The 27157-nt window shown below is 40.0% G+C and overlaps 1 protein-coding gene and 1 long non-coding RNA gene across 2 annotated transcripts; both read right to left on the bottom strand.

Moving 5' to 3' along the window:
• Nucleotides 1-11090, bottom strand: DMRTB1 (DMRT like family B with proline rich C-terminal 1). The gene is made up of 4 exons (XM_083846620.1): nt 10418-11090; nt 8668-8900; nt 7232-7376; nt 1-4055 (listed from the first exon to the last, which is right to left on the bottom strand). Exons 1-4 carry the CDS (start codon nt 10905-10907, stop codon nt 3949-3951), a joined length of 975 nt encoding a protein of 324 aa, XP_083702746.1. The 5' UTR covers nt 10908-11090; the 3' UTR covers nt 1-3948.
• Nucleotides 11091-14562: 3472 nt separating this feature from the next.
• LOC310903816 lies at nt 14563-21979 on the bottom strand. Its single transcript, XR_014587837.1, has 3 exons — nt 21035-21979; nt 17134-17227; nt 14563-15560 (listed from the first exon to the last, which is right to left on the bottom strand). It is a non-coding gene; the product is annotated as an uncharacterized lncRNA (long non-coding RNA).
• Between the last annotated feature and the right edge of the window lie 5178 nt (nt 21980-27157).

The following is a 27157-nucleotide window of genomic DNA, read 5'->3' as shown; positions in this document are numbered from 1 at the left end:
TGGGCAAAAAATAGGAAAACCAGACCCATTTACCCATAAGAATGATTTAATTAGTTTCCACTGTTCCGAAGTAGGTATGTTGCACATCATAAAGAATTTTTCTGTCATGAAAATTGTTTTTTTAAGGGGAGGGAGAATTTTGTTTGCAGCAAGCTGATTTTTATTGGTAGGCAATTAAAAATTTCTTTGGATTGCTGGTCAAAATTAATTACTCACTAATGTGGAAAAAACAGCTATAGTCTTACTGTGGATTAGAGGTTTCCAATTGGGTGCATCTAATTCCAAGAAGAAAAATAAATAAATAAAACACTAGTAAGACTGTCACAATCACTGTCACACAAAAACCTGCTTCAGTCCAGATGTGGAAGCCCACATCACAGAAATGTTAAGATACTGCAGTACGCTGTGGGGCAATGACAAATGTATCTTACATGTTTGCTGAATGGATGTTATTACGTGATCCTTCTAGAATCCCTTGGGTTTGTTTTCCTTTTTCCAAAGCTCCTACAGAAAATGCAAATCTACAGTAATCTGACATTTTGGACAACGTCACAGACACCTCCGTATAAAACTTGGAGCCTAAACTTGCATAACTAACTAACGTTGTCAACTCCATACTCTTGCAAGTAATTCCACTGAAAGTAATGAAATTAGTGGTGTGAGTAAACCTTAAAGACCTGGCTCCTTATTTTAGGTTTTCCCCTTCAGTGTAGAGTCAAAGCTTGTTGTTTTGTGATGACCCAGGGGCCTGCAGTGAGGATAGAGAGTTGTCCCAGGTGTCACATATTAGGAATGACATTTTTAGAAGTTCAGATTTAGCAAGGGAGTCAATCAGAAAATAGTGACATAAATCCTATGTACAGAATTCCTATTGCAGTGAGTAGCAGCTTGCATGCAAGAAGATTTCAACAATGGGTATCATAGCTAGTTTTCCTTTTTCTTCCCAGGTTTTATGAATTTGACCAAAGTCTATGTGGCTTCAGCCTTAATAAAAACCAATAAAATTCTGGGATGATTTAGGTTGGAAGGACCTCTGAGTGACTTGTCTAATCCAAATCATTCCATTTCAATCCAAAATGATTTCATTATCCCTAAGACATTTATTTAAATAAATGGAGTCAGAAGAGATCACAGAGTTTAATTATTGGAAACATTGGTTAGCACTAAGTTTGGAATGAAAATTATTTGCTTTGAAGTCCTTAAATGCACAGTATGACAATACCAGTTGTAAAGGCACATTTTTTTCTTGCTTAAAAAGGACAAGCTGAGCGTAAAATTAAGAATGAAAACTTGTCATATCTACATAAGATAATTCTACCTGTTAACGGAAAATTTATTCAATTTACGTAATTTACTTTTCCACACAGAGATAGGTGCAAAAGAACTTTGGGACAAATTTCTTAAAAGGTAAAAAACTGAAACTTTTGGTCAGACACCAAACCAAGCAACGGATATACTTTTTAAACTGTATTTGTCCCACTACTGATTCCCTAGGAAAGCCAATTGTAACTATCCACCTCTTTGCCTTAGACTGGGGTAGATGCCCATCATTTCATTACAGAAAGCAATCAGGCTGGTCAGGCATCATTTGCCCATGTCCCAGGTCACCTTCTTTTCCCTCACATGTATGGAAATAATAAGGTTTGGTATTGCATTATATATTTGCATATACTTTGGCACAGCTGTTATGATGTTGTAAAACTCAGTCATATCCCTCATCAACATTCTCCTCTCCAAAATAAGTCTCTAGTTCTTTTTAAGTTCCCCTGTAAGGCAACTGCTCCTTCTCCTTGTTCACTTTAGTTGCCTTTCTCAGGCTCTTTAAATTGCTACATTCCTCCTGAGATAAACACTGGTGTGCAGCAATGCAGTAAGAGAGATCCTACTGGAGTGTCATACCATGATTCAAAGCCAAAAAGTCAAAGTTTTGGTTCACTGACAGACAGTTCAAAATTGGAAGACAAGTTAAATAAGGAGTCTGGCCTGGCAATCTGGAGGTGGTGACTGGCACAGAATAGAGAGAAAACAGTACTGTATATGAAGTATTTCTGCAATGACTGTGCTTTACAGTCAGTGAAATCGGCTGGAATCCATCTTGCTTTGGAGATTTAAGGAGTGTAATACAACACTGAATATGGCTTTGGAAAAATATCTGGGAAGGAGGCTATTCAACTGTTCATCTTGTACATTACCATTTCCTTAAATCATTATATTGTATTTTAAAAAAATCAATCAACTCCATCCACAGAGGAACCTGCTTTGTGGGTGCTGATGGTATTTCTACTCATAGATTACTGTTTTTGAAAAGAGCTTTGCTCCATTCAAACACCTTAAAGAAGGATTCAGATTTTCCCTAGCACACAGAAGTTTTAAGAGGAGGTTTGGGACACTCCTGGGAGTGGAGATCCTGTTGTAAATCTAGCATATAACAAGTTGTACATCAGATTATTTGCTACAGATACATGTGTTTTTCAGTTTCTCATCTTGGCAGTCTTCAACTTGCCACTTTTACTTACTGTCCCCCCCAAACCGTGGCTGTGTGCTGGAAAACATTCATCTACTACATAAAAAAATAACTGTCAGTTTAGGATATTTTTTTTTACATCTTGCATCGAGCAAGGGATTAATAGTACAAGTAGCAGAAAAGAAGAATGTTTATTTTACTGCACTCACCTTTAGAGTAGCAGTCAAAAATTTGAGAAGAAAAATACTGAAGCCTAAATCTCACTCCAAACAGGTTTGTTACACCAGGCAACATCTGAAATTTAGCTAGAAAAAGTACGTGTAGATATGTAAGCCTCAAATCATCAAAACCAAACCAATGATTCAAAGTATCCTTTTTAATTACACAAAAGCCCCTCTCCCCCCCCAAATTCTTCAAACATTAACAACTGATTCACTTAATACAAAACCAGTTCCTTTAGGCAAAGCAGTAGAGGAATGCACCTTTCATTTTTATTTAAACAGTATTATTGAAAATTAGAATATGTATGGCTTTAACTAATTATTATTCTAAATGGTGTTTTGTCCCACTTTCCGAGGCAATCTCTTCACACCTTTAATATGCCACAGTGCACCTCCAGTCCACATGCATAAAGCCGTCTACATGAGTCCTTTAGAAACAAATGGCAGTTTGTCAGCCGCACTGAGTTACACAACAGTGAAATAAGGTATAAACTAGCAAAGGCACTCAGAGTCCTGAAGCCTGTGTGACAAGAGGCGATTCCAAATCAGACTGTCCCTATACTGAAGGGCAGGCACCTTAAAGGCAGTTCACCCAGAAAACAATGCAGAAGCACTGTATTTCAGCCTGTATCAGACCTTTCTGTAAATTCCTCCCATGCCCCTCTTGACAAGCGTACCAAGCACCTGTTGCTCCCTTAGCCTGCTAAATCCTGAGAATCTGGTTCTTAGACAGCCAGGTAAATCAGCAACCCGGACTGTCTTCCCATCTTCTCTCACTCAGTCTTCAGGCTCTACATAACTTAACTCTTCCATAATATTCAGAACTAGGTTTCCTTTACAGCAAATTGATATACAAACAACACATTTTTCATTACCGTCATGAACACGAGAAGGCTACAGAGTGTACACGGCTTGGAGATCTCACTCTAAAATCAAGGAGTCATCTAACCTCAGCAAAGGAACCAGAAATCAAAGTCATAATCCTTCCTGCTTCCACCTGCTTAGGGAGGATGGGATTTACCTTGGCTTTGGAAAACCTTTTTTATGAACAAACTTTACAGCAGAGGAATGAGAAGCTCCTAGGGAGCAGAGCTGTGAGGCTGGTAGCTCTAACATGATCATAAAGTGAGCAGGGGACTAATCCCCTTCTTTTAGCTGTTGTGGCTGCTCAGTAACTGAGTGCCAGTCTAGCCTCGTATCAACTAACACTCTCCTCAACAATGAAAATAATGCTGCCTGCCACTCAGCTTTTCTCCAAGCCATTTACTGTTTAGAATATACAGATTGATCTCCACTTGCTTCTTCTGGGGATGAAGATGGCTGGCTAGATTCACAAACCACCCCTGAATCCTGGCTGTCAGCTGCAGTAGCTGGGGAAAAAAAAAAAAAAAAAAAAAAGAGAGAGAGAGAGAAAGAAAAAGGTTGAACACGAACTAACAAACAAACGCCCAAATCCCTGTATTTCAATTTGCCTTAAACATATCTATCACACGTCCAGAGGTAAATTCCCAGTGCACTTTAAAAAATCTGGCTTGTTTTTCAGTGCAGTTAATTCAAAGGTGCTTCACATCAAGAGCTGCAGCTCTCCAAGCTGAGACATGGTACTTCAGACAGCACTCCATTGTTTCAGCTGTGCTTCAAGAAATGTAGCAAGAGTGCTTGCTTCAAGATGGCAAACACTGAAGCTTCACTGGAACAGAAGTTTGAGGCAGGCTCTTCTGCACACTTAACTGCAGCAAATCTATGCCATGTCTTTTGAACACTGCTATGAATTTTTAAAGGACTGGACTGACTGAGTAATTCTCTTCACATCTAACTAGGAACTTCTATTTTACAAATTACCTGCCGATTTGCTATTTTACAAATTACCTGCCTCATTTTCTCATGTGGCAACTTGGGTTTTTGTTTCTTTTTCTGTGGCTTACTCTTTTAGAAAGCCAACCACCTGCAATCAGACTTTATCCTGAAATCCCATACTGGCTGTTTACTGGACATACCTCGTGCTTATTTTGTCAAATCTCCATAACACTAAATACAGCTTGAAATTGTACAACAACATGGTCTATACCAAATCACCACTGTAAACCTAACTGACCTCAGTCATTCCATTCAGCTGCAGTGAACTATTGACTTAAATCTTTCTGGCAGCAGCTTCTAGCCTTGGAAAATCTTTTTTTAGATAGGAACTGCTTTTTTAAAAAATAAAAATAAAAATTGTCATCATCTCATATTCCCTTCAGAGACTGCAGATATTTCTTCTCTCCAAGTTATCCCCTGCTAGAATTTTCTAAATCCATTTTCTTGCAACTGTTTGGCCAGAGAAACCATTTCACTTCAATTCAGGTCTCTCTGGAGGAAGGATGTTCTCAAGTCCAATTGCAGATTTGAATCAGTCCCTTTCTTAGGAAAAGACATGATGTGACCCTAACACATCCCTATGTACCGAGTGTTACGGCTTTTCTCTTTTTTCAAGCATCTTGAAAACCAGAATCAAAGAATTATTAGTTTCACTGTAGCTTCCCTCTACATCTGTATCTTCTGCTGCAAGGCTATTTTGTATATGACCTCATACAGAATTATCCCCCTCACTGGGTCACAATTGCAAATTCCTACATATCCTGGAGCAAAACCACTATGTAGTGGAATTAATTTGTACCTCATCCCTGGCACTAAGAAAACTAGTTTGTTCTCTGAACAGCACAATCCATGATGCATTGTTTCCTATGGCTTTATGCCTGGGTTGTGATTTCCCTGGTGTGTAATAAGGGCTGAGGTCATTAGATGGCATTTTGCTCTCTAGGGGGGTGCTCTCATGACCTCTCTTCTCTACCCATTTGCCTGTTTTCACGATTGTTTGTCCAGTAAAGCTTCACTCTAATAATACAGGACTGTATTTCCTCTGTTTTCCTTATGCAATACCCCTAATTCTCTCCATGTCCCCTATGTTTGTCTGCTACTCCTAGTTCCTTCCCTTTTCCACGCACCCAGCAGAACAGCTGCAGTATCCCCCAGATTTCTTGTCCCCACTAAACAACAAAAACCATCAATCCTCACATACACTTTCTGCTTTGCCTGCCAGCCCTCAGCTTCCTGTCTTCCCCTCGAACTCAGCCCATGTTATTTCACCTCCAGCAGCCCAGTATCTCCTGCACTCTGCATTAAAGTCCCAATACCTTTATCAGTATCTTAAAACAGCTTCACGTTTCTGTGATGTCTGTATACCCCCCATGCATCCATATTCTTCATTTTCCTCTTGTCCACTTCTCCTTCTGATTTTTCCTTGGCTTTCCAGCCAGACGTGAAGCAGACTGCTCTGGAGATCCATGCCCACTGCTGGGCTGACTGGCAAGGACTTGGTTGTTGGCCAAGGTTCAAACACATCAGTTACGAATTCAGCACAAGCTGACTGCTAGCCAAACACCACATCATGGCTGCAGAGATGATTTTGTGGGAGGCATATGTTTCCCTTGCAGGTCGATATTGTGTAGGCCCATGATCACAGCAGATATGTTTGGCTGAAAATAACTGATCGGTTGAAGAGTTATGAGGGGACTAACATTAACAAAAATGAGACTTCGCGAGCCTTATTTTGTTGAGAAACCAAGTCAAAAAAACTCTCAACTTCTATTTTGTCCCACATAACCACCACCACCATCTTTTTAATTCAAATGATACAATTACAGTCCTCTATTTCTGATCCCTCTTATACAAGAGATTTAATTTTTCACTGGATGATGATTGTAATCTGTGTTCTAAACAGTCAGACTTACCATTTCTTATTTTCATATTCAGGAAGAGAAATAAAGTTACATTTATTTATCTGTATTTTCAAAAAGAATTTAACATGAAACTGGCTATTCACTCATCCCATACTAGTGGTTAATTCTCTGAGCAGCTCTACCCTCTTGTGGTCACAGCTAGCTGTAGCAAAATGAAAAACTTAGAAATATGCACAACACATGAAAGAGACACAAAAGAGAGGGACACACAAACTTATCTATGCCAGTAATTTAAAATCCTGTGAGATTCAATATAAACAATTTGAGATTTTGAAGAGTCAATCTTTCATCTATAGCAATTAAAATGTAGTATTTCCAGATAAGCAAGAAATTTCACATTGTTCATGCGAAGTGTTAGTCTGTATTTTTTTTAACATTTTGCTTAAATTGCAACAGAGCCAAACATGTATTTTTTTTAAATATGTCCTTCAGACTAACTATTTAGAAAAATATTTACATTTAGATCACATCAGAGATCGTATTCTGGAATGGCTCTGAGTCCTGCAGCATCCAATGTCTGAGTGAGATTGAGGTGCTTTTTGGCTGGAAAGACCAAGAATGTAAGGCTAAGTCAGTGCTGCCTAGAGCTGTACAAGCTGTCAGTCTATCCTGGGACTTCAGGATCTCAGTCATGACTCCATCATAGGGATCTGGGAAACCCTGAAAACTGAAATCTAGAATCAGGGTTTCTTGGGGGGGTCCACCTTGATTGTTAGGTATTGAAACTAGGTTATAACTGGATCTCCCAAGGCTCATCTAGTACTTACCGTGTGCTTCCTTGGTTGTTTCAGCCAACACGTTCAGCGAAAGGGGAGGTGGAATGTAATGAACCCCTGGCAGAAAACTTGGTGGGATGAACTGAGGCAGAGGAGCGTAGTATCCTTGATGCAAATCTCCACCTCCATCTGGAATCTGCAGAAACACATGGAGCAAAGGACCTTCATTTAGTGACTCTCTCTAGGACACATCTGCAGTATCAAGCAATTTCTGTTTGAATTTTTACCTGTGACAGTTCTAGAGTTTTGTCCATTTTGTGGCCATATGCTGCCATGTCTGTGCATACATTAGCACGTGCGAAGCCTGCGCATAGTGCAACATGCATGAACTGCGAGGTAGCAGCTTCTCAGACCATGTTTCAGCTGCAACTGACCTTATAAATCCTCGCTGTCCATTCTGGCATCTCATCAGAGCAGTGGGAGCAGTTCACCTTCACCTGCCACTTAATAAGTCTAAGAACCTTCATGCAACGGAGAGGCAATGTAGGAAAATGTTTCTTGCCATCACTTCCCTGATAGTTATGGATTCTTCTCTGAGCCCAGTGAAGTGAGTGGCTCTACCTTCACTGCAGGGCTGGTGTGCACCACAGCATGCCCAACAGACCTTGTCTTCTGTGGTTACAGGACTGCTCTGTTAGACTGCTCTGTTAGAGCATGCCAGAACTCATTCCCTGTACAAGAAGAGTCTTCCACCCTTCAGGAGCCATAGCATCAGAGAAATAGGAGCACTTCTCTGTTGGATCTGGCCATACATCCTGTGTCTCAGGGTACAGACAGAGATTGTATAAGACCTTTCTGTCTGTTTCAAAGCAGTTAAAAATTAAATTCAAAACCACATATAGTGGTGGTCTAGAAAAGAGATTTCCCAACCTGTGCGTATCTGGTCCACTGGGATAATTTATCTGCACTACAGACTGCTGTTAACCACCTTCTTTCTTAATAACCCCTAAAATGTGTCAGGGATTTACTATGTGAACAGAATAAATCTGTTAGTTTTGAGGCAGACCGCTTTGCCTTAACATGAACTGCTGAGCTGTACTCAATGCAGAGAGAATAGCACACGGCAGCTGCAAATCTAATAATGTGTCCAACCACGGTACAAAAATTGGACAACACCCATATAAATCAACATGACTGAAAGGAACTGCAAGTGCCTACACACACCATTACAAGTGACAGGCAAATTAGGATCTTGCTCCTTACCAAGTCTCTGTGATTTGAAGGTTGATTTGAATATAGAACAGACCAGGTTAGAATAGAACAGACCAGATTAGAACAGAACAGAACAGATTAGAATTGAACAGAACAGAACACAATAGAATAGAACAGAATAGTTTTACTTCAGCTGGAAGGGAACTTCAAAGATCTTTTAGTCCAACTACAGCAGTACTTCTAGAATTAATTAAAAAAAAAAAAACACTACTTACTGACACAGAAGCTGCATTCCCCGGCCCATAGTTGCTAGGAATGTGTCGGAAACCTTTCTGAAGTGATATCCCTGGAGGTGATGGCGCTCCCCTACAGCTTGGCTGATTGATGGCGAATCCCATTGGAAATGGGTGGTAAGGATACACCCCAGAACAGCCAGGGTACACTTTTGGAGGGTCTCTCTCCATGTATTCTGAGTTGACCATATATTCTGGAGGAAAAGCAGGGTGAGCTAGGAAACAATGAGAAAAGAACAAATAAAAGTATCACTGTAATTTTAAGGAGTTCAGAGATGTAACTGCAGGACCAAATTCCACTCTTAGCCAGGAAAATCTGGTTCTTTGGTTTCATGTTTAGCTCCTCATTAATTTATTTTATGATCTTTTAAGGAACAAAGGAAAAGTGCAACAGATAATGCAATGCTGCATAACGATCTGCATTATCTTCTGCCTTGTGCATTGTGAAGCTAGACCTTAGTAAAGCACTGTCTGCAGATGTCTTTCAGCACATCTGCAACAGCAAGAAAAAACAACTTACCTTAGCACTTTCAACTAGAGCAAAACTTAATAATATAGAGAAATAACAGGGTTCTAACTTCAGTGCTATCACTTGATAAGTTAACAGAGAACGTCCTATTTTTAGTGACCTTGACATACCCATGCAATTTCAAATGCAGGAATCAATTACTTCTTATGCTTTTTTACCTTGTGTCTGGGCTCTTATATGGCCCCTCTTAAGTCTTAAAAAACTATGTGGCTATTTGAATACAAATAGGCTTTTTCTTGTCTACACATCCTCCTGCTGTTAGACAAGCGGAAGAATTTGCATCAGGCTATGTCTACTTCTGGAGTACTGCAGTTATATTATCTGTTCCCAAGCCTTTTTGAAATTGGTCAACAGATTAAAAAAATAATTAAGGGAAGGACTGGTAGGCACTTATATAGCCAGCATCATATGCATCATTTTCTTAGGAAACCAAGCTTAAAAAAAAAAAAAAAAGAGCAGCTACTGACAGATTAGGTGGGAACTAGAGATGTCTGAAATGCCTCTTTCCTCCGGGCTTCTCAGACCAGCATTTTCTTTGCCTTGTAGACTGCCGTCAGAGGCCCAGACTAATGACTACTGCAGTCAGTAGGGATTTACATAAAATTACTATAGTAAATAGTAATAGTATGAAGTTACTGTAGTAAATAGTAATAAACAAGTTACATGAAAGACTCTTTTAAAAGAAGCAATTTAAGAGGTGACAGACCATACATTTTTTTCACGTGCAAAACCTATCCTCTGCTCTTAAAATCAAAATGTAGTTTTGCACCAAGTGACCTGACCTAAACTCAGTCTTTGCTGCATGAATTAAGGCCAAAAGGTCTCTTTCTTTTACAGTGCTATCATAAAACGCTTGCTCCAGGCAACTGCAGCAGTAACTTCCTCATTTACTTGCCATCCCATGTTTTTTAGCATTTTTGTTGCTGGAGGCTTGTGCCTGTGAATACAGTACTCTGAGAAACACGCACAAACACCTCTGCTGCAGTCCATCAGAGTTTGATTTCCCTCCCTAATTTCCCTCCCAGAGAAGAGCCGATTGCTTGAGCTTCAACCTTGCAACAAGCAGCAAGAGCTCCATGACCCACGCTGCAAGCCCCACGAAAGGAAAAAGAAACCTGGGGCTGCACATTCAACATGGGTACCTGCAATGAGGGAGGAAAGGAGGAGAGGCAGGAATGCCTTTTTGAGGAGCTGGAGCCTTACCGTAGTCCCAGAAGGGAGGGCCACCAGGAGGTGGTGGCAGCCCCCTGCGTGCCATGCCTTTGTCACTGCCACCGATGGGCTGGCCGTCCTTTGTCCCCTCATGGCTGCTCTGCTCTGGGGCAATGGCCGCTCCTGCAGCCACCCTGGGGCCTTCCCCCGGGGGAACAGGGCCCATGGCCGCCCTGCTCGGACAGTCGGGCACCTGCTGCCTCAGGGCCTTCTGGGCGGCCATGATCTTCTGGCGCTCGGTGATGAGGGAGCACTTGTCGCAGAGGCACAGCTTCCAGCGGCACTGCCCGGCGTGGCCCTTCACCGGCACCACGAAGCCGTGGTTACGGCAGCGGGAGCACTTCGGGGTCCGCACCGCCGCCTTCGCCACTATGGCCTCCCTGGCCTCCATTACCAGCTCCCCACACCACCAGCCCAGCACACACCAGCACAGCCCCACAGGGGCCTTATATATAGGGCATGGCCACCTCCACCCCAGCATGTAGCAACTGGGACAGGCGGGGCAGGAGAGCCCATTGCAGGGGTGGGGAATGCTCTGCTGTGTGGAGGCTGGGCATAAGGGCTGTCATGTCCTGCAGGCCTCCCCTCCCTGGGCCAGGCTCAGCTGTAGCTGCCCGCCTCCCCCTGCAGCCCCCCAGCAGGGCTGGAGGCAGACCTCAGCCATGGGGGTTGGAAAATGACACAGGGAGGGGGCTGCACCTGCAGGAGCACGGGGAAAAGTGGAGCACACTTTACTAAATTTCCCTGTGCTGGTGCACATGGAGATGGCGAGTTTGGGACTTGCAGGGGTGTGCATGGGAGAGAAATGCACCATCCCTTACACCCTTAAGTGACAGTTTTCCTTTTTGGCACTTTAATGTCCCCACTCAGTTTCGTACCTCTCATGCATTTGCTTTTAATGTGCACAGGATTTCAGTTCCATTTTGTTTCTAATTTGCAGTATACTTCTCATGATCAGGAGGAGAGTGACTGCTTCAGCAGAAAAAAAACTGTTTCGTCATTCTGTTTTTCAAAACAAGGTACTGAGATGAAGGCGGAAAGCACATGCCATTTGAAAGATCTGTCTCCTTTTCTCAGAATTCCTTCATTCCTGGAAACAAAGACAGGCTTACAATTAGAAAAAAAAAAAAAAAAAAGGGAATGCTCCAGTTCAAGTATTCGTAATAAAGCACTTGTTATTTGTTACTGCCGGTAGCTACAAAACTGTTGTTTACACAGTAGCCCATTTCTGGGCAAAACCTCTCCATTTTGCAATGTAAAATATGACATCACTAATTTTTCACACACATGCAAGAGCTAATTCTGTTTCAAAATCCTGATATCAATAATCTTTTCTGCATTAAAAAGAATAAAAATAAACCTCAGGTAGATATGAAAACATTTTTTTACCACTAAGTTTCAAGAGAACCATGTAGGGTCTATCTACTGCCCTGAAACAATTCTAATGTGCAACAGAGTATGTTTCACAGCAGCTTTGCAGAGGTCCTTCTGGTGGAGCAGGTCTTACTGCAAGACTTCAATGTCTTCACATCTGCAAGTCTTAAGTCTTGGGCTAGCAGCACCTTTAACACATCTGGTGACATTCTGGTTTGCTCTAGCAGTAAGCATCCAGCCACTGTGCTGTGCAAGCCCCCAAGGCTCCACCTAGATTCAGGCTCCTCACTTTGCAAAAGACCAACTAGGATTTTGCATCTGAGTCTCACAGACTTCCAGTAGGACTTAGGCTCTTGAGGATATGTTTTCAGGAGTGCAATACCAGCATACAAAGCCAGACTTGCTCTGGAAGCAATTCAAACCCAAATCCTCAACGCACACAAAATTCATTCCCTAGACCACCCAACTCAGCAGCAACCCCAGGCTGCAGATTTTGCAGACTGTGAGTTTCTTTGAAAGGTTTTCAGCCACAACTTTGCACCCCACGTTCAGGGGTGCTGTGCAGGAGCAGGACTGAGTCTGCCCAGGCACACAGCAGGTCATGGAGGAGAGACCACTGCAGCACTGTAGACACTGAGTGCTGGATTGCATGCACATCAGCAGCTCCTTTTGCAAGTGGGAGGCAGCAAAGTATGCCTGCAAATGTAGTCAGTGTCCTGTCCTCAGTTGCAGACCTTTTTTCTTGGAAGACTTCTAGAGCACTGGCTGGAAAGCCAGCTTCATGTGTATAGGCCTGTGTGCATTTTGGCTAAACGTCTTTGAAAATTTGACCTAAAGATGTTACTATTTGTTCCTAGTTCAGAAAAGTACTTGGTTAATAGGGCTACTTCTAAACACAGTCTTGGTGATGCTTGCCTGTGCCGGGGCTCTGATGTTTCCTTAATCATCTAGACACCGACTCTGTATTACATATAGACAGCTAATATGTTCCTAATCTTTTGCCCCCTATTTTTGCAGTATGTTCAGGATGTGCATATTTAGAATCAAAGAGCATAGATGACACATTAAAAAAAAAACAAACTATAATTACATTTTATTGTATATACACAATCCATGTTCATTTGGATACTAAAGCAGTGGAGGAGAAAGGTAGGCTACATACATTTTCCACAGTAGTTTTCTACTCTCAGTCACATAATACTAATATTCAAGACATTTACTCAAAAACGCTTAAATTCATCACTCTTCTGTCTAGAGAAAGGTCAACCAGCCATAGGCCTGGTAAAAGTTTCTCCATCAATAAACCATGTCTTTGAAAGTCGTGGAGATTTTTTTTGAGCAATTTTCACCTCAGCGTTCAGGATTTATTATACTTTCCATATACTTTGTTTCAAACAACTAGACATGCTTTTTATAGAAAAGTGAGCATCTTATTTTGCTAGTGAGGTATTTATTGCAGCAGACAGTTCAAAGAATTCTGCTACTTCAATCCTGTTATATGATTATATATACATTTGAGTTAGCTTATCACACAGCCATTAGCAAGACTACCACACAGAGAAGACAGAACAATTTCAAAATAAACTTTTGGAATGAGATGAAGAATTGCATAAGGACGCTGCTTCAAGTCTATTATAATTTTCTCTTTTATTTGTATTTGAAAGAAAATGAGGCATAATAAAGAGACTGTTTTCTCTATAACTTACTCAGTTTACTCTAGTATTTTATGTAACATATGGTGGGACTGTAACATAAACTGTATACAGAATTCTGTATTAAAATAGCATTTATAAGAACTATTATCTTGCCAAAATGAAAAGAAAGCAGCCCGCTGGTTTCATGTTATTGAAATCAATACCAATAATGTCTCTACTTCTTTCCAACTTCTGAATCATATAAAAGTACATGGTTTTGGTATGCAGGTTGCTTTGTAAGTGAAACAGTGGAAAAACAGCAATTCTACTAAAAGAGGGAACAAATCAAAAGACTACCTTTAAACTCAACAGCAGATTTTTTTTTTTTATATTTTTTTCTTCTCCAGCTAACATTTTATGCAGTAAATGCTTTCTGGCGAGGAAATTGTTCTGCTCAGATCTGACATTTCACAGAACAATAGCAACATAATCAAGAAATTTCCTCAGTCTGAGACCTCCATTAACAAATACTTGCAATCTTGCTTCAAAATAAATGCAATAATAAATAATAAATAATAATAAATAAATTTTCTTATGCATAACAATCAAGAATATCTTTTGAATTTCCAAGACATCACACATGAGGATAAAACCCTCTCTTCAAAAATTACCTTAGTGGTTTGGAAGTGTCCATTCTGTAAAGCAACCAAGTCAGCTTCAGATGCTCCCTTCCCCACCACACCCAGCACTCTTCTGTTACCTATTCTTAACAAATACCTTGCCTCCACCCATGGATTGGTAACTGATCTCCTGGCATCACTCACTTTTGGGTTTACAGGGAGAGCACTGTCACCCTTATAGCTTCCTGCACGGACTGATGAGTTCACAGGTTAATTTTCTGATCCATTACCGGGCATCTGAAGCTAGGTCTGGCCCACAGGGTGGCACACCAGGAGTGGTTATCTCCACTATTTGGCAATCATATATGTCTCTTGTAGTCATCCAAGTGTCTAGAAAACCAGACTTACCTTTACAGGTGAAACTCTGTGTTATGATCAGAGATAAACGGATGGAGTTCATACATACATTTAAAATCTTAAAAAAGTATTTTTAATATATAACAGGAAACATCAGTTCTTAAGTATTAACTATAGAGACTTTATTAGTATGACAAATGTTTGTTTATTGTAAGAAGATCTTTATTAAAGAGAAAAGCAATAATGATTATACTGAGAATTCTGTGACCTGGTTATTTTATGAGTACCAAAATGGCAGAATGGACCAGGAGAGAAATCAAACTTGAGTAGTCTGACTAGTCTGCAATACATAAGGATCACTGTATCTTTGAAGTCTGATTGTTTCCTTATATTACCCTAAGAATCTTATTATCCCTTCAGAAGAAATCTTTTATTTCTTTAGAAGGTCACCTTTGTAGACATTAATACAAAAGAGAAACTGGAAACCCAAAGAATTGTCCACTCTTTTGGTGCTCTGACAGCTGCAGGGATGCCTTAGTTACAACACCATTTTACTTCAGCAAGCTCCCAAATTTAGCAGGTTTTAGCCTGGATACCACTAGGTTTGTCAATCATTCTTCTGCCTGGAGAAATAAACACATTTTTAATCTAGAGTTCTGTTCTCCTTCCCCTCAGCTATTGTTCTTGTCATATTCTCTTAGACACGAATAACAAAATCACATTTGAATTCTCCCAAAGAGCAAAAAAGAAAAAAGAAAAAAAAAAAGATTTTATGCAGAAACAACCACTCTCATCACAGTAAGTGGGTGGCCTGTTCAGAGTCAACTTTGCTTAGCACCTATTTTGTACTGCAATTGTCATATTACCTTGTCAGCAAGCCTAAAGCAGTGCTAATGGATAGATAAGTCAGGAGACAGTTTAAAGACTACTACAGACATTGAGTGTGCTTGCTGTGGGCAGGATTCCATTTGTAATTGTCAGCGCTGGTATATATCCTACATCTTCTAGCTACATTTCTCCACCTCACATCTGAATTAGATTTCAGAATATCTGAAGTAGCTTAAACAATGCAAAATAAATAAAAACAGCTGCTTGCCATAATTTCTTCCTCATCAGCCTGGACTCTTCACAGATACTTCAATAAGACAACTGAAAATCAAATGACCAAATAGTAGTTACTTATCAACATAGCATGAAGACCATCATCAAAATGTTTATTTTATAGAGAGACCAGACAAGAAGAGTGATGATTAACTTCTGGCATGCATGCTAGAATTGTTTTCCGGTATTCATACCAATAGCGTATCATGTGCACTTTGGGTATAACTCTGGGGAATGATAGAATCCCAGTGAGATGATAAAGCCTTTTGCTGGCTCCTTAACCTCGTTTGTCACAGGCAAATGTGGTTTGTAATATGGAATTAAAAACAAACACTAGCAATGATGCATTTGCATTAGCTGATTCCAGCCAGGTACACTGAAGGACGCTGTTCAGAAGCATTCCTTCTCTTCTATGCTATTTGCATAAAATTCTCCTATAGACAATAACAACAAAATCTTTCCAATTTAGTTAAGCCTCCCAAATTGCATATATATGTAATAATAATTGAAGTATATTTTCACTGGAGAGGACACAAACTGAAAGAATGTCTGCCTGTCTCCAAATTGAGTAAGTAAGGCTCTCCTCCCTTGACAGACTTACTTTCCTGCTATGTTGTGAGAACTTGCATTTTTCTGTCTTTCCAACATGAAATGTGTTGATAAGCTACCTCAGCTGGCTCCTGAAGCTTCAAAGTCAACAAACACAGTGTGGAAAGTAAAAAAGTGGAAGTGAAAATAAAATGGATGCTTTGCAAAGGCACCTCCTTGATGCGGCAATAAAAAAAGGAGAGATTTATTCACAATGGACAGCAAATCACCTGCAGCAGCAGAGATTATGGACAAAGATGCAAAAATAGTGAACCAGCAGCTGCTGACCAGCAGCTCTGACAGATAAAATGATAGGAGGATGCTGGTGTGAAGCCATAATAAAGTAGTTTTACCATGGAAGCAAGAGGAAGAATAAAAAGGCATATTTTCTTGTCATTTCATCCTTTGTGATCATAAAATCAGACTGTCTTTCATCACAGTAAATGGAACAATTTGCAAGACAAGTTATTATGAAGCATAAAAATAACAGAATCAGACCAAAAGTTGTTACCAGCATTTTCTTAGCATCTAAAACAAAACTGATTTTAAGTCAGGAAAGTTTAGTTTGATCAACTCCAGAAAACAAATAGAAAAAGACAATGAATCATCTCACAGTTTCCCTGAAGCTGTGGGACTCAACTGTCACTAAAGGTTGCCTTTTGCTACAGGGTTGTGCTGTTGGAAAGCTTGACCTGCACAGCAGTGGCTCCTCCGGGCTGCCCCCAATCTAGTTTTTTCCTTAGCAGCGTGCTGTTTCTCTGGGTGACTGCTCTGCACTCAGACCCAGCTCCTCCAAAGCACCATGCACTGGGCAGCCATGGCAGCCATCAACACTCTCTGGATCTCAACTACTGCAGGAAGCAATGAAGGGGTAGTTATGCAGCAAATGTCCAGCAGCAGACCACACAGCCGTCACCCACCCAGAACAACAATGTAATGTAGCTGCTTGAAACCCTTCAGATTTAATTCATCTTCTCTCCTGTGATACACGTGAAATAAAAGGGAGTCAGCAGTGGTGGGAAGTCTTTGCTACCTGCTGGATGGTGGTAAGCGATGATCCCTGTTAATGATCCTTGGTCTTGGCTGAACAACTGCAGTTCTCAGTCCTTCTACATGTGCATCTTCACCTTTCAATCAACAACAACTTCAATATGTAATGGAACAAAAACAGTAACATGACTACATGCAATAAAAGTGAATTAATAAATTCACAGTAGATATTCCTGATAAAACCATGTATCACAGTTTACTAAAATTGCACATTTATAATATTTCTATTTTATTTAACATTCTTTGCCTCAGAACTTACACACAACCAAACAAGTAAGATATTTTTTGAGAATACTGTATTCATAAAGGCTAAGGTATTAATGATTGTTACTATTATTCGCAGCTGGCAGAAATGTTTGTAGAATATTCACTGGAAGACATCCAAAGGTTTCCTTTCTCTTTAATATAAAATCTGCACATAAAATAAACCTACAATTTGCATACTGTATTATAAATTATTAACCAGAGAGAAAAGAGTATGTATTATATGCACTAATTAGATACTGTATCTATCTCTTAAAAAAAGCACAGCTTTTTAAAAGAAGTTAAAAACAATGTCATTAGTTTTCTTCAATAAAGGAATATGGGAACATCAAAACTCAAGTAAAATATTTGTGTATATTCTTTATTCAGATGAATCGCAGTCACTGTATCTTAAAACTCTTCTCTCAAGAGTTATTTGTGAAGTGTTACAGATTTTTAAATTGTTAAAAAGCAAATAAAAACATCATTTTCTGTAGGAAATCTTAACTATAAGACTTCCCATCACTGTTAAAAATAGAGGTTATCATGAATATTTGTGTTGAGGTAGTAAATAAATTATGACAGGGTGATTACCCAGGGCCAGTAATTAGGCCCATCCTCCACAAATCATATATTTTAGACTCAATAGGCTACACTATCATGATAGTGAGCTAGTCAATAGTTTTGTGATTCAAAATGGTCAGCCAGTGAATAGTACAGACTGCTAGTGATTTGATAACTGGGGCCAGATGGCTATATTTTAAACAGCTGGACTATATTTATTATCTCAGTAAGATAAACTTTCCTGTTTTTCTAATGGTCCTTCTTTCCACCTGTCCCAGCACTCAAACATGGAGACTAAAATTGAATATTTGACATGAGATGTCAGGAATGCCTTATACAATGGTAATAACATCTTCATACACCTACTACCTACTAGTGATACCAAATCTAGTACATTTTAGGATTGTGCTTACCTTTTACACAGTTGTGTTCTCAGCAGCGGAAGCTGTGTTCAACTAATGTATCTCTTCCTTGTTTTACATGGTTTTCAGCTGCTGAACTCCTGATATTGGTTTCTCATACATACATTGTATGCTGTTAAATTTCATTCTATTTCAGTTATTCAGGTTGTCACAGTATCCATATCTATCCTAAATGAATTTTTAATCCTCTTTTATATTAGCAATATATCTCAGTGTTTGTTTTCAACAAAATTTCCTTAGCATACTCTTCTTGTGACACAGTCATTATTGAAAATATTAAACAAGATCTAATAGTGATCCTTTAGGATTTATAATAATATCCTCCCTCCAGACAGCAGTTCATCTTCTAGCACAACTAGGATTTTTTCCTGCAATAGCGTTTTCTTCACAACTTATCTTACAGAGGTCTAATAGATATCTACAGTGCTTTCTACTGACTACAAACAGTGGTATTAATCAACAGAAATATATTCATTTAACCTGTTTTGCTTTTTGCCAAAGTTAGGTTTCATTTTACGCCTTCTTACATTGTTGTTTTTCTTAAAAATACATTCTAGAGCCTTAAATATTGTTGAGGCCACTCTTACTTTTCTGGTTATCCTTTTTTCCCCTTTCCAAAATATAGGCAAGAGGCTTGCTTTTCAGTAGTGATATGCTACCAGTTGGCAGCTTTATTAAAAATCCTTGCTGCTGGACATGCAATTTCATGTGCCAGTTCTTTCAGAATCCAGGGACGGAGATTATCCCATCCCTCCAATTTCAGAGCTTTAAGCTCTCTGAGTTTTTCAAACTCAGATATGAAAATTTCCATTTCTATATCCTCATTCCATTTACATATTACGTTTCTCTTTTCTGGATAGTTTTATCTTTAATTGCAAAGTGCCTGGGAAAGCAATTCTTATTAGGTCTTATTTTCATAATAAAGGTCCTTTGATAAAACACAGTTCTATGTTAATTTGCCACAATAAATAAAAAAGACAGTTTGGGGGTTGGTAGGGGTTTCTACAGCCAATTCTATGTAAAAACTTTACAGTGAAAGGAGAGGAACAGTTATGCAACCATGCATGTAATAGTGCTATGACAATATTACCGCTATCAGACCATGCACTGTTTAGAATACAAATAACTCGCAAAATAGCTGGATTTGGGGACTGCAAATGGCAGAACTGAAAAGAAAACACTGCAATTAAATGATTTCAGGATCTTCAAGTCTTCTACAAGACTTTTTAATTCAGGAACCTCCACTGCATTCCTCTGATCTCCACAAGACAGAGTTAGGTTTGGGAATTACAAAACTTCACAGGTTGTAGGTTAGGATTGCGTGTAGCTTCTCCTGGTCTAAAGCGAAGTACTTCCCAGGGTAGGGTGAGTTCCTATGGGCTCTTTCAGATATGGTTAGAATTGGACTCTGAGAGTTTTCCAAGGTAAGGCCTAGGGCTATGAATTAGGACAGTATAATTTTTAGCAATTTGTCCTAACAAACTGACAATTGATAAACAGTCTGTTGCTTTTATAGTTGTTATATGATAACTAGCTTCTATCTTGTCCTACCTGTACTAGTCCTAGATACTTGAAAAGTATGTGTAGCCACTTGGCTGCTCCATTGCTTTGTGTTATCAGAGATCCTGATGTTAAAAAAAAAAAATACAAGCCTGGGACATCTTTTTTTTTTTTTCTTTTTTTCCAAATTGTGCCTGTATTTTCTGTGTGCAGATTATTGAGTAGCAATAATGGCAGGTACAAAAATTATGTACTGTATGCCTAATAACATGGAAATAAGGAAGAATTGCAAGACTCTATTGCCTGGCAGGAAGTTAGTCAAAGTAAGATCTAAATAAATAATATTAAAACTTTTTTTTTTCAGTTTGAACTCTGTGCACATATATGAAAAACAAATAAATGGTGTCTCCTTTCTAAACTCACTTACATTGTGAAAATGAGGTTCATAATGATGAAAGCAGGAAAAAAGAAAGAATGGAAGTTAGATTTACAGAATGGAGTGAAAATGAGACACTGTGCTCAAAGTTGTAGCCTGATTTTGATCAGTCCTACAGTAGATGGTTGATAGAAAAAAAAATAATTAGGTGGGATATTGAAAGAGGAAGGAATTTATATTTTTAATTTCTTTATACTCACTATAGCACTGTATTTTTAGTAAGAGATACAATAGGTCGTCCTAATTCACTGGCCTTTGGATCTCATCACATGGAACTCTGTAACAATGCAAACATTCTAGCAATTCATGAAACAATAGACTTTTTGCTCAGAAAGAACTTCCCTCTAAATCACACTCCTTGCTGTCAGAACAGAGCAACTGTCAATGCAATGCTAAATTACAGTCCTGGTGCTAACACTTACACATACAATTTAGGCAGTCTTAAACCTAGCAGAAGCAGGGATAAGCTTCTTCCAGTGAAGACTGGAAGTTTGAGCTGGTGGATATGCATCTCTTTCAATAAAGACTATTGGAATCAAAAACAATTAAAGCTAAAATCTGTCATTATTTGTGATGTATTTAGACTGACATAATGCAGAAGAAACTGCTCTGACTTTTCAGTACAGTGGGGAAAAAAAGGTCTGTGTAATTCAATGAAATTACTCTAAATTGATATCAGTGTAATCAACAGCAAAGAAAAAGTCATGAAAGAAACATACCAGTGTGTTTTTCCAGCAGGGCAGAATCTGGATCACAGATGTTCATGTTCAGGCAGATGGCATGCATACGTAATATGTGTATAGGACAGATATTCAGGCATATAGAGTGACTGTCCAAAGCATAACTGGACTTCCCAAAAGATTTAAAAGGGTTTCAGTATATACCCAGATGCTTTTTCAAAACTTCTGTGCCCCACAAAATCTTTTCAGGACTCGGAGTCACTTGACTGTAAGGACAAGGACCATCCTGAACCATGACATTTTCTGAAAGATAAGCCTCTTTTTATGCAAACATGGAACTGGGGCATAGATTAGAAGGAAATTTTAGACTAAACACTATAGAGGAAACCACAAGGGCATCTGGCTCCTCCTCAGATCCAGCCCCCAAGTTTCACTCCTCCTCAAATTCAGCCCCCTGTCACCTGGGGCACGCACAACCCCTGCTCTTCATGTTACTGCTTCATTGTTGGCATCCCTTTGTTCCCTGATGTTCTTCATTTTTGAACATTGGAAGCCTGGATTAAACAAACAAAACAAAAACAAAGTTATTTTCTTTTAAAGAAAACAGCACTGTATCAGCAGAAAGCCTTGCCTGCTGTCCCCATCTCCCTCATGGTGTTCCTTCTTTGCCCTGCGGCATGGCAGCCATTTTGCTGCGCAGAAGCCCAGACAATGAGGGAGCGCTCCCCCTGTTCCCATTGCCCTCAAGTGAGCCTCCCTGCTATCTGGGAGCTGTTGTGTGCCTTGGGACAGGGTGAGGGGGATTTTCATGGCCACTCTTGCAGTTGTGTGCAGGTTGGGGTTACTTAAAGATCCATGCATCCCGTCCTGCCCAGGGGCCTCCACAAGGCTTCTCTGCTCCCCGTCCTGCCCCTGCACCACAGCGAAGGGGCTGAGGCGGGAAAGAGAACATGGCTGCCTGAGGGGGAACACAGAGCCTGGTGCCGCAGCTTGGGTGAAAGAGTTGTAACAGCATCTCTGAAGAAAAAAATGCCCAGGAATAGAAGAAGAAAGAGGATAAAGGACACCAAAATATAGTATAGTTAAAATGGTCATTGCGTAATGGGGTGCTGTTAGTCACCCTCCTGTCTTGAGGTCTTCTGCCTCAGCCCAGTGCAGCTGGGTCAAGATAATAGCTCGGAGGGCCAAGCCGACACATCAAATAGCAGCTGCCATTGCTGGGGGAGCACTGAGGGAACGTGAGCCCATCCTTCAGAGGAATACTGCCCTAGGGGATGCACAACATGGCCATCCCTGAGGTGGCAAGAGAAGTACTCGCACCAGCCTGGCAGATGGTACGCGACAGCGGCACACAGGAGGCGCAGACGCAGCACTGGGAGGATCCAAGGCATCAGAGGAAGAAGCCGCTGAGGAAAAGGTTAGTTTTATTTAACTAAACAGGGTTGCTCTATGGCCCTTCTGGCACAGCAAGGGTCCCAGGTGCAGTTGAGAACTTGGTACTGTCATGGCACCTGCTATTCTTCTGGTATTTTGGGTTGTGGTGGCAGCTGGTGGCTCCCGTGGCTCCTTGAGACTGAAATTCAGAGGCAAAAATGAGGGTGAGAGTGGTGGCAGGCAGGTGCCGACACCCTGTGGGCCAAACCTCGGGAGTTATGTCTTTGTCCAGGGCCACCTTACCAGGTTTTGTGCCCCAGCTGGGGTCCTCCATGGTCTGAGATGCTGTGCTGCCACTTCCTCACTCTCATAACACATGACAAAATTTTATTAGTCATGGGTGATTCTAAATAAAGAATTCATGAAAAGTGTTTCTTTTTTTTTTTCTATATTTTTCAACAGAGTGCAGTTTCTAGAAATTCAAATTAAACTAGACAGTTCTGTCAAGAAAATGTAGCAAGCTTCTGCTAGATCTTATTCCTTCACACCAAGCATTTATGCTTTGTTTTTGCCATAGTGGCAGGTGGAAGTTTCATATGGACAAAAGTAGTCTTGGCAAGGACTGATTAGCAGGATATTAAGGACAAGGTAGGTGTTCCTTGTGCAAGGGCAAAACCAAAGTAAAACTCATAAGGCAAAAAAAAAAAAGGCTGCAGTGATGAATTTGTCAACACAGCTTTTAGTGTTTACAGTGCATCAGGCATATTAATAAAGAAAAATGTAAATGTGCAATACAGTTGGAGAGAATTTAGTTGAAAGTGCTGTTTCAGGAAATACAGCCAGGTCCAGAAGATAATTATGCATTTTGCATGCATTCTCTATGTACATAGCCCTGGTTTTCAGAGTACAGTGTGAGTGCCTGAGGGGCCCTTGATTTACTGGGTTCTTGTGATGGCTGAAAATCATCTAGTTAATGTCATTATTGATAGCAAAGGAAACGGATATTTAAATTGCTTTTCAGAGAGAATAAAACGCATAATTAAACATTTTTCAGACTTCTTTTTAATTATATGGGGTCTACTTTTTATCTTGAGCCCCTGAAATTCTTTGTCTTTGTCTGTGTAAACATACAATATGATTTTAATTAATAGCCAGTAAAGACCTCAGGACAGAAATAGTATCCTACAAAAAGATTTCTGTTGTGCTTTATTATATGAACAAATCTCCTAAGGAGACTTTTAGTGTCCTATTTTTTTCTTTTTGAATATTGAATTATTCCTCTGGGACAGAATCCAGTTTGGACAGAGGTTAGTGCATGTCTGGGTCATCCTGCTGGCACATACAACTGCACTTGCCTGTAGCATTCTTTCTCATTGTTGGTAAAATGGTGTATTTCTGATCCTTCACATCCCTTTTTCTCTCTGTTGTTAGCAGGCTGTGTGCAGCAGTAGCACAGCCAGAGAAATTCCGAAGATTTTCCTTCAGTGAATTCCTCATGAATCTCGGGGTCCAGCAGGGCTCCCCAGGCTATGGAGCAGGGTGTTGCTGCCATTTCCTCAGTTTGTACTGCAATGGTACATGTTCCTTTGTGGAGACAACTCAGGCTGTTTAGGATAGCAAAATATTAAGGCCTTTGGGCACTTTGCATCCCTATAGCATATAAAGCTACAGGGGTACAGGCAACTGAGTTGCAAACTGAAGCAGCTATCAGAACTTCTGTAGTCAGTGCTGGATGCTAGGATAGGGAAGTACAAGCCACATCTCATCCATTCTTCCACAAGAATAGGAAGTCGATAGGTTACATTTAGCCCCAAATCTCAGTATATGCTTACTGCTGTCTCTATGTAGTTAATTTTACAGAAAAAGTTTGTTCAGTCTGAAATGTTTATAGTGTCTGAAATCTCAGATGTATTCTATTTCCAAATGCCTTGTTATGACTTATACAGGTTTAATTTTCTTTGGTGTCTCTGTAAGTAATCCTGTGTAGTTTATTTGAAAAAACAATTCTTTTTAAAGAGAGCTGACATTAAACCTCTTTTGTGTGCTTTTCATACTGCATACCCAAGATGATGGCTTGAGTGACTTCTATTTTCTAAAACAGAGCACTGAATCTCTTTTTGTGGAAAAGATAGTGGGCCAAAGAACAATGGTTTTATTCTGCTAGCTCATTTGCTCCTACTGAAGTGAAGGTAGAACTTGAACTGTTTGAGTAAAATCTAAAGCAAAGATATTTGGCTTTCTGCAGAAGGAAGATCTATCTGTATTCATCTTCTAAAGATGCATGACAATACGTGACATACCTTATTTCAATTATAATGTGCTCAGTCTGTGCAGTGCTTTTCTCAAACTGGGAGGAGGAGGCAGGCTAACCCGGGAAAAGGTTGCTTTATCCCAGAAATGGGCAGAAAAAAAGATATTGCCTTGATGTCACCAGCAGTCCTCCGACTTGTTTATTTGGCCTTCCTTCCAGTGGGATTTGCCTTGATTTGAAACAGCTAAGACCTGTGTGAAGGCTGTAGGAGGTTATCAACGCTCCTTACAAGTTGTGCCACCTTTGAATCAGTAGATGGAGCTCCAAGATAAATCGTTCGAGCCCTGAAGCGGTGCAGTCAGTTGAACACACAGCTCTTCAGGGGAGACAGTAATTACAAGACTAAATGATATCCTTTAATAATCACTAGGGATTTCTACATCTTATTCTAAAAATCGTATCATGCATACATAGAGGCTTGACAGAGGAAAAAAAAAATATAAAAATCTGTGCCTTTCTGCCAGATCTCTCTGGTGTCTTTCAAAGACGTTAGAAGGGTCTGAATGATAGCCAAAGTCATATGTGTACTCTTGGCTTCCATGCCTTATGTGCAGTAGCCTATTACAGTCTAGTTTATAGAAAGCTGCTCATGATACTGCGCTTCAATTTTCATCTTGTTAAATTGATTGCACTACTCCCATAAAACATGAATTGTTGGCACTGACTTCCATGTATTTCTGCACTTGACCATTTTGGCCCTTGGTCTCCCAGCCATGGTCTATATTTGGTGCTGTAACCATTGTTCAAAAATCTGACCCTCTAGTTTTGTGGCACTTTCTATTATTCTTCAAATTGTCTTTGACCTCTACTGTTCACATATTTGCTAATTGTTCCCACAGTAGCTGAGTGCCTATTCAAAAATTGTTTTGAGTAAAAGAAAAGAACAATCAACATCATCAAAAAGAATTACCTCCTGAAATTGCAGTGCCCATAAAGCATGCTATTTTCCAACAATATTTTTACCGTGGCAGACAGCAGTAAAAGATAAGCTGTCAGAGCACAAGTATGAGTCAGAGCACAATGGTCTTAAAATTATTAATACATTATTGAGCACAATGGTCTTAAAATTATTAATAAAATGATTGAGGCTATGACAGGAATGACAATTTATTTTAGGCGAAGTTGAGCTTCAGAAATAATTGGCGGAGAGATACAAATTGGTTATAAAATAGCAGGAAGATTGCTATGCAGCTTCTTGCCAGGTAAGTGAAATTGGACACCTTTGTGGGAATGTTTAGGTGATAAGACTAGGCCCAGCTTTTTGGAGAGGAAAAGCAAGATAAGGAGTGACTCTTGTAAGAAACCTGGATTAGGTCTGAATTAATGTCTTCGTGTTCACAGCATGGGATGGAAAATACTGCAGGTTTTGTTTTGTATTCTTCTGTCTGATAACTTCATGTAGTACCAGTAAAGCCAGGACCACTATGTTAATATTCTGAGACTCTGTCTGCATCCTGGCAGTTAAATAAATCTGTATTTGCTTCTTCTGATGTATAAGAAATCCACAGAGGAGCATTAGCAGTATTATGTATTAATGTAAAATGAAATGAATAATGATATAAGCTAACAGGCTGGGCTCTGAACTTTGGCTGCAATGGGAAAGACTTCCTACTTGTTCTTCCCACGTGGGTAGAGGCATACTAACCTTCCAGTAGGTGACAGACAGATGCTGGGACCTTTAAGGTATTAAATCCTAGCAACATCAGCTGTTGGAGATGATGAGTTGGTGAGTCACACAGCTTGGGGACCTGGTTATATCTTTGTTTAAATTCTTTCTGGCAATTTTCCCGAGGCTGCACCTCTCACTGCATCCCCATTTATTTTCCTGTACCCCTGGAAGAACAAAATCTGGCTTTGCGGGAAGAACAGACGGAAATGGAAAATGATCAGACACAGATTTCTTATGAATGTTTCTTGCAAGGGACATGCATTAGAGTTTGAGGGCACTCCTGATGGCGAAATTTGTGATAACGTTTCTTCCCCTGGGACCTATGCTGAGCTGTAGAGGCCAGAGCCCCTCACTATGAAAATGAAGATCTGCAAGAAAATGCAGATCTGTAGCTTTCGAAGAGACTGCTGCAAAATGGCTCTGGTTAAGGGAACCAGCTCCCTCCCCTTCCACTGACCTGTGAGGATGCTGGAGAGTTTGTGCATATTAACGGCTGGCTGTAAGTTATGTCCTACAGAGTTTTGCAGAGGAAATTTTTTCTGAGGGTCTACAGAGTTGCCCTGCTGTGACCTCCTTACAATATTTATGAAAACTTTTGGCTAAGCTTGCGATGCCGTGTAAATCCCCAAGAGATCTGCATGCAGGATTTCCATTGATGCCCCTTGCAGTTAACTTTCACCAAAATCTTTGAGTACCCAAAATAAAGACCTCAAAAGGGAGTCCTTTAAAAAAAAAAAAGGAAAATAATTAGGTAGAAAAACGCTTTCTGTTGTTTGAGAATTCAGTTCCCTTTAACTGTCACCCTTGG

The sequence above is a fragment of the Anser anser genome (assembly GCF_964211835.1).
Source record: "Anser anser genome assembly, chromosome: 8".
Taxonomy (NCBI): domain Eukaryota; kingdom Metazoa; phylum Chordata; class Aves; order Anseriformes; family Anatidae; genus Anser; species Anser anser.
Note: the sequence above shows the minus strand (reverse complement) of the source record. Positions and strands in the feature narration are given on the sequence as shown.

Coding starts and splice junctions, on each gene's coding strand:
- DMRTB1 (XM_083846620.1), bottom strand. CDS start 10,907: ATGCTGGGGTGGAGGTGGCCATGCCCTATATATAAGGCCCCTGTGGGG. Junction 7,377..8,667: donor GGAATGCAGCTTCTGTGTCA/GTAAGTAGTGTT, acceptor GTGTTTCTGCAG/ATTCCAGATGGAGGTGGAGA. Junction 4,056..7,231: donor AACAACCAAGGAAGCACACG/GTAAGTACTAGA, acceptor TTTTTTCCCCAG/CTACTGCAGCTGACAGCCAG.